This window comes from Myotis nattereri, assembly GCF_964212035.1.
Source record: "Myotis nattereri genome assembly, chromosome: 15".
In the NCBI taxonomy this organism is placed as follows: Eukaryota; Metazoa; Chordata; class Mammalia; order Chiroptera; family Vespertilionidae; genus Myotis; species Myotis nattereri.
The window spans coordinates 12,936,878-12,952,562 of NC_138090.1; the positions used below are offsets into that span (position 1 = coordinate 12,936,878).

Sequence of the window (15,685 nt, forward strand, 5' to 3'; positions counted from 1 at the left end):
TTCCACTCTTCTTGCTACCTCTTCCCCGGCAACTCCTCAAATGTCTTTTTAAACAATGTTAACCGTCAACATGTTGCCTTGAAAAGTGATGAAATGACATCTCCTTTGGAGAATGTACTGAGCTTCCCCTCCCCCAGCTATGCTTCTGACTCAGGCACCCGGAGACTTCCCACCACAGTTGGAATAACTGCTGTTTAGTTCAAGGTGGAAGTAGGGGTGGGGATCCCAGATGCTGTTAAGTCTCCCAGTACTCCTTGTCTGGTGGTCCTTTGTGCAGGCCACCATCATCTTGACAAGAACCTCCTGGTTTCCTGTCTCCAGTCTTCTCAATACCAGCTACCCGAGCTGTTCTAGCAAACATGAAGCTGATCTGATCACACACACTACCCCATCCTGTATTCGTCAGTGTCTCCCTATTGTCCAGGGGGTAATGGTCATGGTACCATGATGGGCAGAGTAGAGATGGGTTGCAGACATGTATGTGGTTTAGGCCCTGTGCAGGGTTCTCAGTGCTTGGCCCCTGCTGGCACCCTCCCTGCACCCTGTTGGGGCCTAGACACCCCCCACTCCAGTGTCAGCTCTGGCCTGCCATGTGCACCCCCCAGTCCCTTCTGCCTGATTGCCCCTTCTCTCGCTTCTCATTTTTTCTGCCTTGAGTCCTTCCTTGACCTCCCAGGCTAAGCTCGTGACTCCGCTGGGTCCCCAGTCCCAGGTGCTGTTGCGGTTTGTGCACATGGCTGTCCCCGCCTGTTGGCTGATTTGCTTCTCCAACTGCCCTGGCGGCTGGGAGAGCTTCACCACCTCTGAATCCCCACAAAAAGCAGGCACTCAGGCAGCCCAGTTGGCTGCTCCTAGAACTGATGGACAGATGGACAAAATGGAGGTGGACGTAAGGAGGGCCCGACAGACTTTCTAAGAGCTGCTGTTGAGAATTCCCTGGCAGTTTAAGAGGTTGGACTAGATGACCTCTAAGGACCCTTCCTACCCAGCGAGGCTGTTCGCTATCGTCTTTCTTGCCTCCCTGCCCGCCGCCCCCCGCCCCACCCCCCAAAGACTACCTCATGGACTCTGGCATCGTTGATCAGTATGTTCCTGGGGTCTGGCTGGGCCCAGTGCACACAGATGTGCCTTTGCTACAGGACCTGCCTGGGAGCTCATGCTGGGAGAGGCCTCCAGACTTTTGGAACCTCCCATCATACGGGGAAGCTGGGACCTGCTAGGGGCTCCTAGGGGGCTTTGGGCCACACCCGAGGAAGTTGTCTGGTGTTTCCTCCCTTGTCCCTGGACAGGGCAGGGCTGCTTCAACTGAGGTGGGGAGGGGAGAGAACTTAAAATAAAGAGGTAGAATCTGGAATTTTTAATCTTGTTTGGGTTTACAACAAAGATAAGGCTTGGGTGCTAAAGTTCAGCGCTGGTAGGGGACTGGGACTACTAGAATAGGGAACAAGGTAGGGCATAGGCCTTGGATGGAAGTAGGCAGAGCAAGAGGGGGGTCTGCTCCTCTCCAGCATCCAACCCAGCCACCTATGGGCCTGGGGCTTCCAGACCCAGGCCTGGCCAGGAGATCAGGAGCTGGCATTTCCAGGGGCCTCATGTAGCTGGCAAGCCCCCTGCCAGGCTGGGGTAGGAAGCACCCCAGGCTGCCCTGGATTAGCCCCACCTCCAGTCCTTGCAAAGGTGTTTATAGCTTAGGGAAGGAGCCCTGGGTCTGTAGCAGAGGGAAACAGGAGGCACTGAGTCAGACTCCAGGTGAAGAAGCCAGGGCTAGGGGCATGAGGCTGAGCCACAGGGCCGCGTACTGACCTGGCCTCAGAGTGTTAGGGTCAGGTCAGCCCCTCCCACGAAGCGGGACTGGATGCAGATCACCTGGGGCAGTTGGGCTTGGAATCGCCTGACAGCAGCTATGCTAATACCAGGGCACATGGCGACATCTAACATCTGGATCTGCTTGCACGCCTGCCCAATGGTATCCAGCGTTCTGCAGGAAGGCCCCGGTGTGAGTGCCTGACCCGAGGCTGGTCCCAGCCCAGCCCAGCCCCTGCACTGGCATTGTTGGACACTCACTGCTCTGTGAGCCGACTGCAGCTGGACAGGTTGAGGTGCTGCAGCCTCGGCCAGGAGCTGGCTGCCTGGGCCCAGCCCTCGTCACTGAGGAGGCTGCAGTGACTCAGCGCCAGGCGCTCCAGGCTAGGGCAGCCCCTGGCCACAGCCACCAAGCCGTTATCTGTGAGTGCTGGCAACAGGCTCAGTGACAACTGCCTCAGCTGGGGGAACTGGAGCACCTGCAAGGATGGAGGATGTGGGGCTGGGGTGTAGTATGGCACTGGAGCCAAGGGCCAGGGGCTCTTCTAGGTTCCCCACCCCCAGCAAAAGGAGAGGCCATACACAGCAGAAGCCAACAAGAAAGGAACTTTTTCTAAGCAAAAAGGGGGGGGGGGGCGGTCAGGCCCCTGGCTCCAGCCCCGGATCCTCAGCCTATCCACACCCCCAGTCCCACACCTGTGCCAAACTGGCATCAGTCAGCTTGCTGCAGGCTGTGAGGTCCAACTCCTGCAGGGCCTGCAGCATGAGCAGGGAGGGGCCCTGTGGCTGGGGAGAAGGGTCCATGGGGCCTGAGGCCTGATGCTCCAGCTCTTGGTGTGGCTGTGGGAAGAGACCCCTGCTTCTCAGTTCCTCCTGAGTTTGGCCCTCAAATGCTCCTAGAGAGAGACTCAGGAGGGCAGGTGAGCCCAGGGACCACCCACCCTTCATGACCTTGAGGGTCCCACACCTGGGCTTTCTGTGCTGGCTCCTCACTGGGTTCCCCCAGCCCCAGAAGCCCCCAGTCATGAAGCTCCTTGCACCAGGCCAGGCGCAGGACTGAGAGGGGAGTGAGGTAGGTGCAGATGGCCTGCAGGGTCCGGTTGGTGAGGGCCACACAAGAGGATAAGTCTAGCACTCTGAGACTCGGTCCCAGCGCTGGGATCAGGGAGAGCACTGAGGTGTCCTAGGAGGAAAGTGGAGAAGGGAGAGAGTAATGGAAAGATGGCAAGGGTCACTTAGAAGGTTCTGGCCCGACAGGCAATAAGGAGCTAGCAGAGGGCCCACGGAGGGAGGCGATGATGTCCCTGTGCTGGTAAAGGTTGGAGTGGACATGGGGAGCCATGGGGCTAGGACACCAGGAGTTTGCTGGAGGATAGCGCTTGGCTGGGGCAGGAAAGATGCTGGTAGAAATGTCTCAGGTATCTGCCCTGACTGTGCTCCCAGTCCCTGCTGAAGGGGTGGGCTGAGGCTGCCCTCTGACCACAGCTTATTGGACTAGTGGTGGACATCTGACCCAATCAGATATGCTCCCTCTAGATTGTGAAGCAGAACTGTGAGGTCACAGTGGGCACAGGGCTGCTACCTGGCAGAAGCAGTCATGGTGGGGGGAGTGGGAGCTAAGGGCGGAGGAGAATAAACTGGTGTGTAGAGAGATACAGAGACACAAGAATGTGAGGCTCCAGTGTCCAGCTAAGAGACAACAGTGGTAAAAGGAAGATGGAGGCGGGCAGGGGAAGAGAGGTGCTGTGGGGAAAAGGTTAAGAGGCGGTTTTCAGGTTGGGAATCCCCTGGTCACATGGATAGATTGAAGGAATAGCCCACCAAACAAGACTGCCATTGCCGAGACAGGGACGCCACCCAGAGGGACAGGGCGGAGCCCTAATGAAGAGACCGGCTTCAGAGAGAAAGTGACTCTGCTGCCCCCACATCACATTACCCCCCTCAGGCCCTGCCTGAGAAGCCTCTTCTGTGTAACCTCGGTGCCCCTCCCCCCAGGGCTCAGTTCCGTCACCTCCTCCTCCAGCCTTCCTAGCCCCTGGAACACCTGCTTTTAGTGCCTCCAACTGCAGTGGTCACTGAGCACTTGGCACGCCCAGTGGGTGCCACCTCCTGGGCTGGGCCTCCCTTTCCCTGAGCCCACAGTGGGAGCTGCCAGGAGGGTGCTGGGGGCCGCACAGCCACACTGTCTTGTCTAGGCCCCTTTCCCCTTCCAGAATGTGTTCCAAGTTCAGTTCTAACTACTTGGGCACAAACACCGGGCAGCTCTCCCTCGTGCCACACCTCCACTTTTCCCAGCCCTGCCCTGGGGAGGGGGGAGGGGAGGTGGCTCACCTTGAGTGAGGAGCAGTAGGCCAGGCTGAGAGAGGCCAGTGGGGGTGGAGCTCTGCGCGCTGAGCCCAGAGCCTGGGCCAATACCCGCCCGCTCACTAGGCAGCACTCAGCCATGTCCAGGCGCTGCAGCTTCCGCAGGCCCCCAAGGGCTGTGCACCCCGCATCCGTCAGCCGCTGCAGCTTCCTTAGGCTCAGGCGCCGCAGGTGCCGCAGGCCCCGGCTCACGGCCAGCAGCGCCCCGTCAGCCAATTCTGAGCAGCCGCTGAGGTCCAGGGAGGTAAGGCCTGGCTGCTGGCGGCAAAGGGCAGCCACAGCCTCTGTGGAGAGGTCCCGGCAGCCGTGCAGGCTCAGCTCCTGCAGCTGTAGCCCAGCCACCTGGCCCAGGGCCTGCAGGGCCTCGGGTGGCAAGCCAGTGCCACTCAGGTCCAGGGCGCGCAGCCTAGCAGCCCGCTCCTTCACGAACTGCAGCAGGTTGTGGAAGGAAAGTTGGGACGGGGAGGAGTCCTGGGGGTTGATGGAGCCCCAGGCTGGGCCTAGCTCAAAGGTGAGGTGACAGTAGGCCAAGGAGAGGCGCTCTAGGCTGGGGGCGCAGCCGCTTAGCCTGTTGAAGCTGAGGTCTGCCAGGTCTCGCAGGCCAGCCAGGTTGAGCTCGCGGAGGCCGCTCAGTGCCTGCCGGACCTGCTGTGCTGTTTCGGGTTGAGCGAGCAGTGTGCCCGATACAAAGAGGCTGTTGCAGCCACTGAGGTCAAGGCTACGCAGGGCCGGACAGCCCAGGATCAGGGTCACAAAGGAGGCCTCTGTGGGGCTGCCCCCACCGAGGCACAAGCTCTGCAGGTGGGGGCCCAGGTGGTAGGCAATAGACTGCAGCACCTGGTGTGAAGCTGGTGAGCCATCCAGGTTGGTCAGGCCGATGCAGGAGACGCCCCGGAGGCCCAGGCTCTTGATGGTTGGGAGAGAGGCCGAGGACACAGGGATATTGTACCGCACATTTATCTAAAGGGCAGCAGCAGACTTGGGTTAGCCCTCTCACCTCAGAGGATGCTGGGCATCAGATCTGGTTAGAGGTTCAGGTCAGGGAAGGACCCTTCTACACAGGGGGCCCACTAGGGTATGAAATGTCATGTGTGGTTGAGGGGTGCTGGTGGGAAGTGAGAGCTGGAGGACAAGTCACACTGGGGCCCAAGGGGATTGATGACTAAGGGGAGGACAGGAGATTAGTGATGGATGGGTCTAGATGCCTATGGAGTCCTGTGAGGAGTGGGGAGTTGGCATGCAGGGTACAGGAGGAGTAGGGGATGGCCTGGAGGAGGTCCAGGGAGCAGGAGGACCCCAACCTTTGGGACTTGCAGACGGTGGCCCTGAGACCCATTAACTAGAAAGCAACCAGCCTTCGCTACTTTCTTAAGAGCATATAAATAGCCCTCAGATCAGCTGAAGGCGGGAAGAAGCGAGGCAGGTGTCACTCACCACAACCCGCTGTGGCCCAGATGCCAGAGATCTGGGGCAGGCAGTGAGGCTGAGGCCTCCCGGTGGCTTCAGTGTCTCAGCCACATGTTTGCAAAAATGGGTTTTGTGTGTAAGTGAAAATGTGCGCATGCATGCATGTGTGTACGTGCACACACTAACTCGTGTGAGCTCCACAGGCTCCAGAGTTTGAGAGTGCTTGTGATTCCCGAGAATCTTCTCTGGAGGGTCCGTCTTATCCAGGTAAGGAAGGAGAGCCTCCATTTCTGGGGGCAGGAACCAAGAGAATGAATCTTCGCCCAGCCGGTGTGGCTCAGTGGTTGAGCATCAACATATGAATTCCCGGTCAGGGCACATGCTCTGGTTGCCGGCTTGGACCCCAGTGTAGGGCGGGCAGGAGGCAGCCAATCAATGAGTCTTTCTCATCATTGATGTTTCTACCTCCCTCTCCCTCTCCCTTCCTCTCTGAAATGAATGAATGAATCCCAGGGGCGCCGAGGCAGTTGAGCTGGCCCTGCCTTGGAGGAACAGGTGAGCGAGAGTGGGGAGCAGACAGCTGAAGCGGGGGAGGCAGGAGGCCAGCTCAGGGCTAAGTCATTGTGGGAATAAGCTGGCTTGTGCAGGAGCTTGGGGAGGCCCCAGCTAACGAGGTGTTTCACAAAACCTTCCCTGACCTTGTGCCAGAGGGAGCTAAAGTGCAGTGGGTACAGGTCTTTGTGGAACAGGTCTGTGGCAGAGGGAGAAGAAGGTTTGGCTTCTAAAATCCTAGCCCTGTTCCTCTACCTGAGGAGGCCCAGGTTGCAGGCAAGTGGTACTCAGAGAGGCTCTTGTCTTAATGTATCAACACGATCCTGATGCAGGAAAGCAAGCTCCCTGGAAAACTGCCCTGTCAGCAACTGTAGAACCCACATTCCCTGCGGTGCCCCACAGAACAGCAAAGAGGAGAAAGGTAGACATGGCATGTAACGTGCACTCCTGTAAGATATCCGTCCACAGGTTCCTCCCAGGAAGACACATGGAACTCAGCCCCAGGTGCGGAGAAACCAGCCTGACTTCTGCCAGAGAGAAGCAGTCATCTATGGCTACCGTGGTGTCGTCATGGGGAGGCGTGGGTGGTAAGTGATGGGGACCAGCTCCTGGCTGCTTCCACAGGGATTGGGGGGTCAAACCAGGTTTCCTTTCCACACCTCCTCCCCTGAGCGAGGTACAGCAGGCCTCCCGCCATTTCCACGCCCTGCGTGCCAGATGAGCCAGTCTGATGATGCATGGAGTGAACTGTGGCTGGGGGAGTGCAGAGCCTGCTGGTTACCCAGGCAGCACCCGCCCCCTCGGCCACCCCCGCAGGCCCCAGCTCCTTCTGCCTTCAGTCTTCCTTCTTTACCTTCCTTCCTGAGCCCGGGGCTGTGGGGGGGTGGTGTATGGGGGGGTGTGGTGGGGGTGGGGAAAGGTGGGGGGAAGGTGTGGAATGTTCTCCTCTCTCCCACTGCCTCCCTATAAACAAGGTAGACAAACAGTGAAGGAAGGCACTGGCAGTCAGCCCGGGGTCCAAGTTCAAGGCTGGTAACAGTGAAAGCCACTGGATAAAGGGGCAGGGCCTGGCCTAAAGGACTTCCAGCTCAACTGCCTCCCTGCTTTCCACCATTTTTCTTGGTGGGGAGGGGGCAGCCTCTAAGTCATCACCTGGTGGTGTAGCCTGGATTCCAAGTGCAGGAGCCCAGGAGCAGCCTTTTAGGGACATGTATCACCTGTGGGGGGCAGAGCAGCAGGCTCCAAGGTCCCTGAGTTTGGTCCTGGTATAGCAAAGCCCCCTCCCCAGGCCCTAGAGGAAGATGCTTCTAGAGCAGTGGTTCTCAACCTTCCTAATGCCGTGACCCTTTAATACAGTTCCTCATGTTGTGGTGACCCCCAATTTCATTGTTACAAATTGAACATAATTAAAGCATAGTGATTAATCACAAAACAATATGTAATTATATATGTGTTTTTCCGATGGTCTTAGGAGACCCCTGTGAAAGGGTCATTCGACCCCCAAAGGGGTCGCGACCCACAGGTTGAGAACCGCTGTTCTAGAGGCTCAAGGGAGGACTATAAGGGCACCTACTCCAGATTTAGCCGCCCTATCCACAGAGGGGCCAGCTAGCCCTTGGTCTCCTCCTTTCCCGATGCTGGCGTCTTCAGAGTAAACGCAGAGCCCTTTGGGAAATGCCCTAACCTGCTAAAAGTGACACATGTCCTTTGACTGTGAGGCCAGGATTTCGTTGGACCTACCGAAGCCCGCGCTGAGGCTCCAGGCCTCTGTGTGCAGACTTGGAGGCCACCTGATGGAGGAACGGCCCTCTCTCTGCTGGTACAGAAGCCCAAAACGAACTCACCTGTTCTCTAGGAGGCCTGGGGAGACAGGCCCTGGAACTCAGGGGCTTTGGTGTTTAGAGAGGAGTTAGATCTCCAGGTGAAGGCAGAAGTGAAGGCAGGGGAGGGCAGAAGCTGAAATGTCCTAAGTTCTTCACAGTGACCAACCCAGCAGCAGGCAACTAGCCTCCAGCCCCTACCCCTGGGAACAGGCAGAGCCTGGGTGTATGTCGGGGGGCTGCTTTGTCTACTTTCTTATTTGAGAAAAATTGGGAGTAAATGGGGCAGGTCAGGGAAAATAAGAAGCCACTGAGTCCAGCATCCTAGCCTGGCCTGGTGAGCCGGAACCTTCCATAGCATCTACTAGCTGGGCACTACCTCCTTATCATCCTGCCCGGAAATCCAACTACCAACTAGATTTTACCATCCAGATGTCTCATACTTCAAGTTTTAAACAGGTCCAAGTCAAATTCCTTCAGACAGTAAGCTCAATGACACTGGATAGGTAACTCGGCAACAGGCCCTCCACATTTAATATGTGACAAATGCGGATTCCAATCCAGCAGGGAAGGGGAAGGGAGGATTATACATAAATGGTATTTGGGCTAATTGAAAACTAATCAGTTTAGCTTCTATCTCATAGCATAAATCAAAATAATTTCACTGATAGAAACAACATAAAGATTCACTGTAAAACAGAAGAAGCAATTTTGCTGTGAGCAAAAAGAAAGTCTAATAAAAAAAACAAGAAAACACGAGTGTATATTTACCAAATCTCTGAAGAGGCAAGGGACCCTAAGTTTAAAAAGCAATGGAAGAGCCACCAGTGTGGCTCAGTTGGTTGAGCATCGTTCCATGCACCAAAAGGTTGCCAGTTCTAATCCCAGTCAGGGCACATACCCTGGTTACGGGTTTAACAGGAGGCAACAGATCAATGTTTCTCTCTCTCTCTTTTCCTCCCCTCCCTCCCCCTCTCTCTATAAAAATCACTAAAAACATGTTAAAATAAAAAGCAATGGAAGAAATAAAAAAAGGATGTTCAAAATCAACAACATATTAGTTTAATCTCTGTATCTCATAAATATACACATATCTACAAATAAAATTAAAAGGCAAACATACTAGGAATATATTTCAATAAATATGTAAAAGATTAAGCTCTTTAATATATAAAAATTGTATACAAATAGATAAGAATACCGAGACCCCAATAGTTAAATGGATAAAGAACATGAATAAACAAAAGAGGGAAATATAAATGGTCAACTAATGAGAAAACTATTCAACCTCAGTAATATGTAAAAATTAAAACAAGGAGTTACCATTGCTTGCCTTTCAAACTCGGACCGATGTCTGCATTCACCTCCAAGCTGGGCTGTCTCCCTATTCTCTGCCTCCCCCTCTCCAGCCCACTCTGCACTGCAGAATTCTAAGAAACAAATCACCCTGTGTCACTCCCCAGCCTTAACATTCCTTTAAAGGCTCCAGGATGGTAACCAGGAGAAAACCCCAGCAATGCCACCTGGCACATCTACCAGCTTGTAGCCTGACCCCTTTCTAACCTTATCGCTTACCACTTGTCCTACACACAGCTACGCTCGTTACTGGGAACTTGTGCGGTTGTTTCCAGAACTATTTCACACCTTGGTGCCTTCACCTGTGTTGCTACCAGTCCTTGAAGGCCAACCTTCATCCTCACCCTATTCCTTCAGGAAGCCCTCCCCCCCCCCGAAGCTGCTGGTCTCCTTTGGATGTCCTTCCTCATGTTTCCGGTGCACCCTTCATTCCAATGTCACAGCACTGAGCACAGGATGTTATGATCACTTGTCTTTCTCCTCCACTGGACTATGGGCTCCTCGGGGGAGGGGCTATGCCTTATTCATCTGTAGAGTCCCAGAGCCAAGTAGGTACGCACATAATGTATGTATGAATATGTAGGATGAATACATGGATGGACGATGTATGAGCAGGGCCATGAGCAAGCTGACGTGAGAGACAACTGAGAAAGGGCCAGGTGAGGGTGGGCACCTTACCTCCCGAAGGGCATTCTGGGCTGCGTAGTACCAAGCCCGACTCACGAGGGAGGCCTCTTTCTGATCTGACAGAGGCAGGAAGCTCAGAACATATGTGAGCATCTGAAGGGAAAAGAGAGGGCATTGGGGCTGTTAGAGCTGGGGGCCTGGGGAACTTTCTCTGGCTGGTAGCACAGCAGGGCCGAGGGGACGAGATCACTGGCTTCTACTTTATCTTGAATCCTAAGCTTCACAGAGTCCTCATGTCCCATCTCTGCCTCCCAAGTATCTTTGCTGTGAATGAACCTTTACTTTGTCTGGATACAGGATTGTACAGACTGATAAAAATCAAACTTCCTGCTCAGTTCTGTCATAAGAGCCTGGGCATTGGAACCAGATCAACCTAATTCAAATCCTTACTCTATCAGCTGACCTCTCTGAGCCTTGTTGTTCTTATCTGCAAAATGGCAGTGGTATGAGGTCTAATATATATTGTGAGAATTAAATAACATATCTTGCATAGGATCTACAACACAGCAAGTCAGGTGCTGCTCTGATTTCCAGGAAGGTATACGCCTTCTTCCTGCCCTTGTAGATCAGGCTCTGGGAACCCACTCTTTCCCCGTCTTCTCCACTGCCAACTTGCCTTCTCAGCTGCTAAGAAATGATCCCAGCAAGACCCAGCTGAGGAGGCTCAGGCCCTCGCTACACTTATGCTCTATGAGGCTGGTGGGAGGGGTGGGGGAGGCTGGAAGCCCTATTATAGGGAACTGTAAAGGGAGTCGGCTGTGAGGCCAGGAATGATCTGATGTTAACTCTTCTTGTCTTCTGGAATCTTCCTTCCTTGACTCCTATGACACTCTGTTTTCTAGGGCTCCACTCTCCACTCCAATTGCCCTGTCTCTGGATCTTCAGTGGTTCCCAGGGCTCAGACCTGGTCTTTCCATCTGTTTACTTTCTAGTAAACACTTGTATGGCTTCGACAGTTACCTCTATAGGAATAACCCACAACTCAATATCCTCATGTTACCTTATTCATGTCCAGTGTTGCCAACTGTCCACAGAAGCCTTCACCCAAATATTTTTACTATCACCTTCATCTCAACCAGAATTCATATTCTGCCCTCAGTCCAAAGCAGTCCCATCTCCCAAATTTCCAGCACCTGAGCTGGAAATGCCAACCATGCAACTCCTCTGAAGATCTTGATAATACTTTGTACTTGTCCTGCTCTTCTATCCCTTGCTCTCAGACACAGGTGTCAAGCATAGCTTTTAGGCCAGGCTAACTTAGACTCATTTAAACCCCAATTCCACTACTTCCTAGAATGGGGATATTAGAAAACATGTCATAGTCTGCCCTAGCCAGTTTGGCTCAGTGGAAGAGCATCGGCCTGCAGACTGAGGGGTCCCAGATTCGATTCCGGTCAAGGGCACAAAACCAAGTTGTGGGCTTGATCCCCAGTAGGGGGGGTGCAGGAGGCAGCCAATCAGTGATTCTCTCTCATCATTGATGTTTCTCTCTTTCTCCCTTCCTCTCTGAAATCAATTAAAAAAATATATATATATATAACATATGTCATAGTCTCACGGGGATTAAGATATAGTTATATTGGCTATGATGTGCTTGACACCTAGTAGGTATTCCATAAATGGTTGCTGGATTGCTGTTACTAATATTTTTACCTTTGAAACTTTACTTAGTAGCCTAGACTTTCATCATTCTAAACCTGGATTCCTTTTACAATCTTCCAACTGACTCTCCTGCCTCCAGGCTCATTCTTGCTAATCATTCTGCACACTACAGCAAGGTTAATTTCCCAAAAAATAGCTTTCGGTCTCAGCACACCCCTGATGAAAACTTCTAGGGTATCCCAGGACCCTCACAACACAATCTCCACTCCTGGGTCAGCACCGCCAGGCCTCCATGCCCAACTAGACCCCTGATCCCAGAGCTTCCCCAACCCAGTCTCCCCACCGTCCTGCAAACACAGCTCGTCTATTTCCTTTGTCCAGGTGAGCCTCTTTCCCAGAAATGCCCTTCCTTGAGCTTGACCTCATCAGCCCATTCTGATCTCCTCTCATTCCTAGCATACAGAAGGTGCTCAGCCAACACTCACTGGATTGAATTAAGGATGGATAGTCCTCTACCTCTATTTTCACCAAATGTCTGTTCAATTATTGAGAGAATGACTGGGGAGGAGGGTAGATGCGGGAAAGAAAACACTGATGGGACTGGGAATGACCAAGCCTCCAACCCTCAGGGAAGGCAGATACCTTATCTCCGAGCTGAGATAAGATAGTGGCCATTCCACCTTCTGGGGCTCAGCAGCCAACCCAAGGGTCGATGAATAGTAGAGGGCAAAACCCCTGTCCTCACGGAGGGGATGCTTTGAGCTGGGAAGGGGAGTGGCTTTCCTAGAGACCAGAGCAGGCAGTGATAAGCGTGGATGGCCATCCCAGGAACCCCATCCCAGGAGGCATGACTGGTCATTCCTGGGACCTATGTGGGTGAAATGGATTACCTCTGGGGCCAAGGGGAGACAAGAAGCCAGGCAGGGGGCTCAGTGGGGTGGGAGCAGTTCTATTTTTGCTAAGGGGAAGGAGAGCCATTCCAGGGCTGATGGGGAAAAGGTGTCTAGTCTCCCGGAGGCATTGAAAGGGCGGCCAACTCTCAGGGCAAAAAGGATGGAGGAGTCATCCCAGAGTCTCCTGGGGACAAAACCTGTGACCTGCTCTCGATAATGGCGGCAGAGGGGTCTTGCTTCAGGCAAAGGAGGACGGGCAAACATTCCTTGGGGCCCAGGAGGTAGGGGCGGCGGCCATCGCTGGAGGCGGAGGGAAGGGGGAGCAGGCCGGTCTTCGGGGACAGAACTCGGCGACCCTGCCCGGAGTTGATGGGGAAGGCAGTCTCCCGCCGCCAGGGGCAGGGGACAGCCATCTCTCGGGGTGGAGGGAATGAGCCGATCATCCCAAGGGACCAATGGAATGAGATCGGTTACCCTTCGGGGACGATGGGATGGAGCAGATACCTTCCAGAACTGAGGGGGAGGGGCGGCCATCTCAAGAGAAGGTGGGCAGGCAGGGGCCCGTTCTCTCTGAGGTGACAGAACAGCCATCTCCGGGGGCCGATGGGGAAGAAGAGGATGTCCCCCAACTAAGGGGACGGAGTAGCCTAACGGTGGGGCCGTTACCCATCGCTTGCAAGTCCTCTCAGCTACCGGACGGGTCATTTCCGCCCGGCCAGCGGGACCCGGCGAGCGGTCTGACAGCCCCTCCCCACAGCCCGGGACCCTGAGGGCGGGGCCTGGTCCGATCTGGACCTGAGGGCGGCCTCCTCTCACCTCCAGGGGCAGCGACTCCGCCATCGCATCCCCGCCGCCTCCGCCCCCGCGCAAGGCATCTGGGAAGTGTAGTCTCACGGGCCCCGGGGGGCGGGGCTAGGAAAGGAAGTGCTCCACTCACTTCCGTCCCAGTTGTGACGATTTGGGTCTGCACCGGAAGTGCCTGTGCTGCCGATGTGGGACTTGGTGATTGCGGTTTCATTCTCTATTCCTTGTTCCCCCGGCTGGGTATTTGCGTCGCACCATGGCGGTAAGGAGAGCGGGTAGGGCGGGGTCCGCATCGGCAAAGCACTCCCAGGGCCTGGGAGACTGAAAACAGGAGGGACATCAAGAGAAGCGGGTCGGCCAGAGGGGGCGCCATTCGGTGCCCGGGCCGTACTAGATGCACGGGGGTGGAAGGGAGCGGCGCTGGACCGTACCAGAACGGGTGCCGGAGTGGGGGTGGGCGTCAGTATCACATAGTAACCGGAATTGGCTAAAGATCTGAGGGGCCAGAAGGGTGTGGGCGTCAGCCGAGATCTTGCCCACTCCAGCGGAGGCCGGGGAGGGGCGCTATTCAACGCCACTCAGAATTCCCCGTGGCGGGGTCATCAGCCCAAAGACGTAGCTTACCAGGGAAGACAGGCGGTGCCAGCCCAGTGGTGTATTGTCCGAGGGTGTGCAGGAGGCGAGCATTGCTGAGGTTGTTGGAAGGATGGTTTCTGCCTTAAGCAGGATTGCCTGGAGGAGGGGTAGGCATCCCGAGGATTGTGCCAGGTTGGAGCACCAACGGGAACTGGCTGAGGTGCAGCTGGGACTCGGTAGCTAACGAGACTGGTGGGGAGGGGGAAGAGGACCCTGCTGAGGAGGGCTCTGACAGGCCTCTCACCGTTCTTCTGCAGCCCAAGGGCAAAGTGGGGACAAGAGGGAAGAAGCAGATATTCGAAGAGAACAGAGAGACCCTCAAGTTCTACCTGCGGATCATACTGGGGGCCAATGTGAGTGCCTGGCTCTTATTTCTGTGCCCGCCCAAGGTCCCAGAGCCCTCAGTTCTGGGTGGTGGGGGCTGCGGCAGTGGAGTGGTGGTGGTATGTGAGTCAAGGCTTTAGAAGAAAATTCCAGAAACCAATCAATCAATCGGTCCTGTACAAAGGAAATGTTGAGTAATCAAAACAAAACAACAAAATGAGGTGGACTCGAGAGCCTTGACCACTCCAAATACAGAGGCTTCTTTCCTAGGCTGATGTGGCCGAGGGTAGTCTGGGTACTCAGACCTCTGTTTCCCCCATCCCTTAAGAAACAACCTGTCTTCTTCCACAGCCTGGCCAAACTCTTGGTCAGAGTCAAGGGAGGTCCATGGTTTAGGGGTAGCTTTGATCCCAGCCTGATCCTGTGTCTGCTTGCAGGCCATTTACTGTCTTGTGAACTTGGTCTTCTTCTACTCATCTGCCTCATTTTGGGCCTGGGTAAGTGTTCCCCATCCTGGGAAGTGGGTACACACACAGGGTTAGTGGCTGGCCTTTGATACTCCCACTCTTGTTCTGCAGATGGCCCTGGGCTTTAGTCTGGCTGTATATGGGGCCAGCTACCACTCAATGAGCTCAATGGCACGGGCGGCCTTCTCTGAGGATGGGGCCCTGATGGATGGTGGAATGGACCTCAACATGGAGCAGGGCATGGCAGAGTGAGTGTCCCCCGCCGCCAGCTCAGGTGAGCGGCCCCAGGGCTGTGGTGCTGGGGCCCAGATAGCCCAAGACCCACAGCTGCCTGCAACTTGAAGGGGTGGGAGGTGAATTGGGGCCCATCTACTATTTTTGGCCCCTGCAGTCTCCCTTCCATCCACAGGCACCTGAAGGATGTGATCTTACTGACAGCCATTGTGCAGGTGCTCAGCTGCTTTTCCCTCTACATCTGGTCCTTCTGGCTCCTGGTGCGTGGGTTGTTGGACTCCCAAGAAGGGGCTGGGGCATCTAACCATTCTCTTCTTTCATTTCCTGAACCTGGCTTCAAGTTACCTTTTCTCTCCTAGGCTCCAGGACGGGCCCTTTACCTCCTGTGGGTGAATGTGCTGGGCCCCTGGTTCACGGCGGACAGTGGTGCCCCAGCGCCGGAGCACAATGAGAAAAGGCAGCGCCGGCAGGAACGGCGGCAGATGAAACGATTATAGCCACTAACGTTGTGACCACTGGTTGCTGGGCCTTAGGTGGCTCTATCAGGCTGTATGGCCCCATGCTAGGAGTAACGAGGGCCTAGTCCAGGGGCCAAAAGCAGTCTAAGGCATAGGATTGTTGAATAAATGGCTTAGAATGTGGCTAATGGCTGTGTGATGATGAGGCGTGAGGCAGGAAGAACCAATTCTTTGGTATTTCCCTACTGCTATAGACCTTGAAAGCAGGGGTCTATACC

The 15,685-nt window shown here is 54.9% G+C and overlaps 2 protein-coding genes across 11 annotated transcripts; one reads left to right on the top strand and one right to left on the bottom strand.

Annotated features, from left to right (window-relative positions):
* Positions 1 to 1,343: 1,343 nt before the first annotated feature.
* On the bottom strand, positions 1,344 to 13,336 carry LOC308530803 (uncharacterized protein). The gene is made up of 7 exons (XM_081107518.1): positions 13,301 to 13,336; positions 9,981 to 10,082; positions 4,135 to 5,127; positions 2,771 to 2,986; positions 2,500 to 2,643; positions 2,065 to 2,282; positions 1,344 to 1,978 (listed from the first exon to the last, which is right to left on the bottom strand). The coding sequence occupies exons 1-7, from the start codon at positions 13,322 to 13,324 to the stop codon at positions 1,810 to 1,812; spliced, it is 1,866 nt and encodes a 621-aa protein (XP_080963644.1). The 5' UTR covers positions 13,325 to 13,336; the 3' UTR covers positions 1,344 to 1,809.
* TMEM208 (transmembrane protein 208) lies at positions 6,132 to 15,593 on the top strand (the record flags this gene model as incomplete). Of its 10 annotated transcripts, none has more annotated exons than XM_081107510.1 (6): positions 6,132 to 6,713; positions 14,182 to 14,277; positions 14,686 to 14,745; positions 14,827 to 14,963; positions 15,125 to 15,209; positions 15,309 to 15,593. In XM_081107510.1, 3 exons carry the CDS (start codon positions 14,827 to 14,829, stop codon positions 15,444 to 15,446), a joined length of 360 nt encoding a protein of 119 aa, XP_080963636.1. In that variant the 3' UTR covers positions 15,447 to 15,593. The 10 variants fall into 10 exon arrangements, 7 of the variants coding, with proteins under 7 accessions (XP_080963636.1, XP_080963635.1, XP_080963639.1 ...); XR_013996870.1 differs by lacking the exon at positions 6,132 to 6,713 and adding an exon at positions 13,435 to 13,550 and having other exon boundaries at positions 14,827 to 14,989; positions 15,107 to 15,209; positions 15,309 to 15,590; XR_013996871.1 differs by lacking the exon at positions 6,132 to 6,713 and adding an exon at positions 13,435 to 13,550 and having other exon boundaries at positions 14,827 to 14,989; positions 15,309 to 15,590.
* Positions 15,594 to 15,685: the final 92 nt, after the last annotated feature.

What these genes read in the sequence shown, in the direction of transcription:
- LOC308530803 (XM_081107518.1), bottom strand. Translation starts at nt 13,324, where the DNA reads ATGGCGGAGTCGCTGCCCCTGGAG. An exon ending in CCCAGAATGCCCTTCGGGAG is followed by an intron (nt 5,128 to 9,980) that starts GTAAGGTGCCCA and finishes GCTGCCCTTTAG; the next exon opens with ATAAATGTGCGGTACAATAT. An exon ending in TGCAGTCGGCTCACAGAGCA is followed by an intron (nt 1,979 to 2,064) that starts GTGAGTGTCCAA and finishes GCCTTCCTGCAG; the next exon opens with AACGCTGGATACCATTGGGC.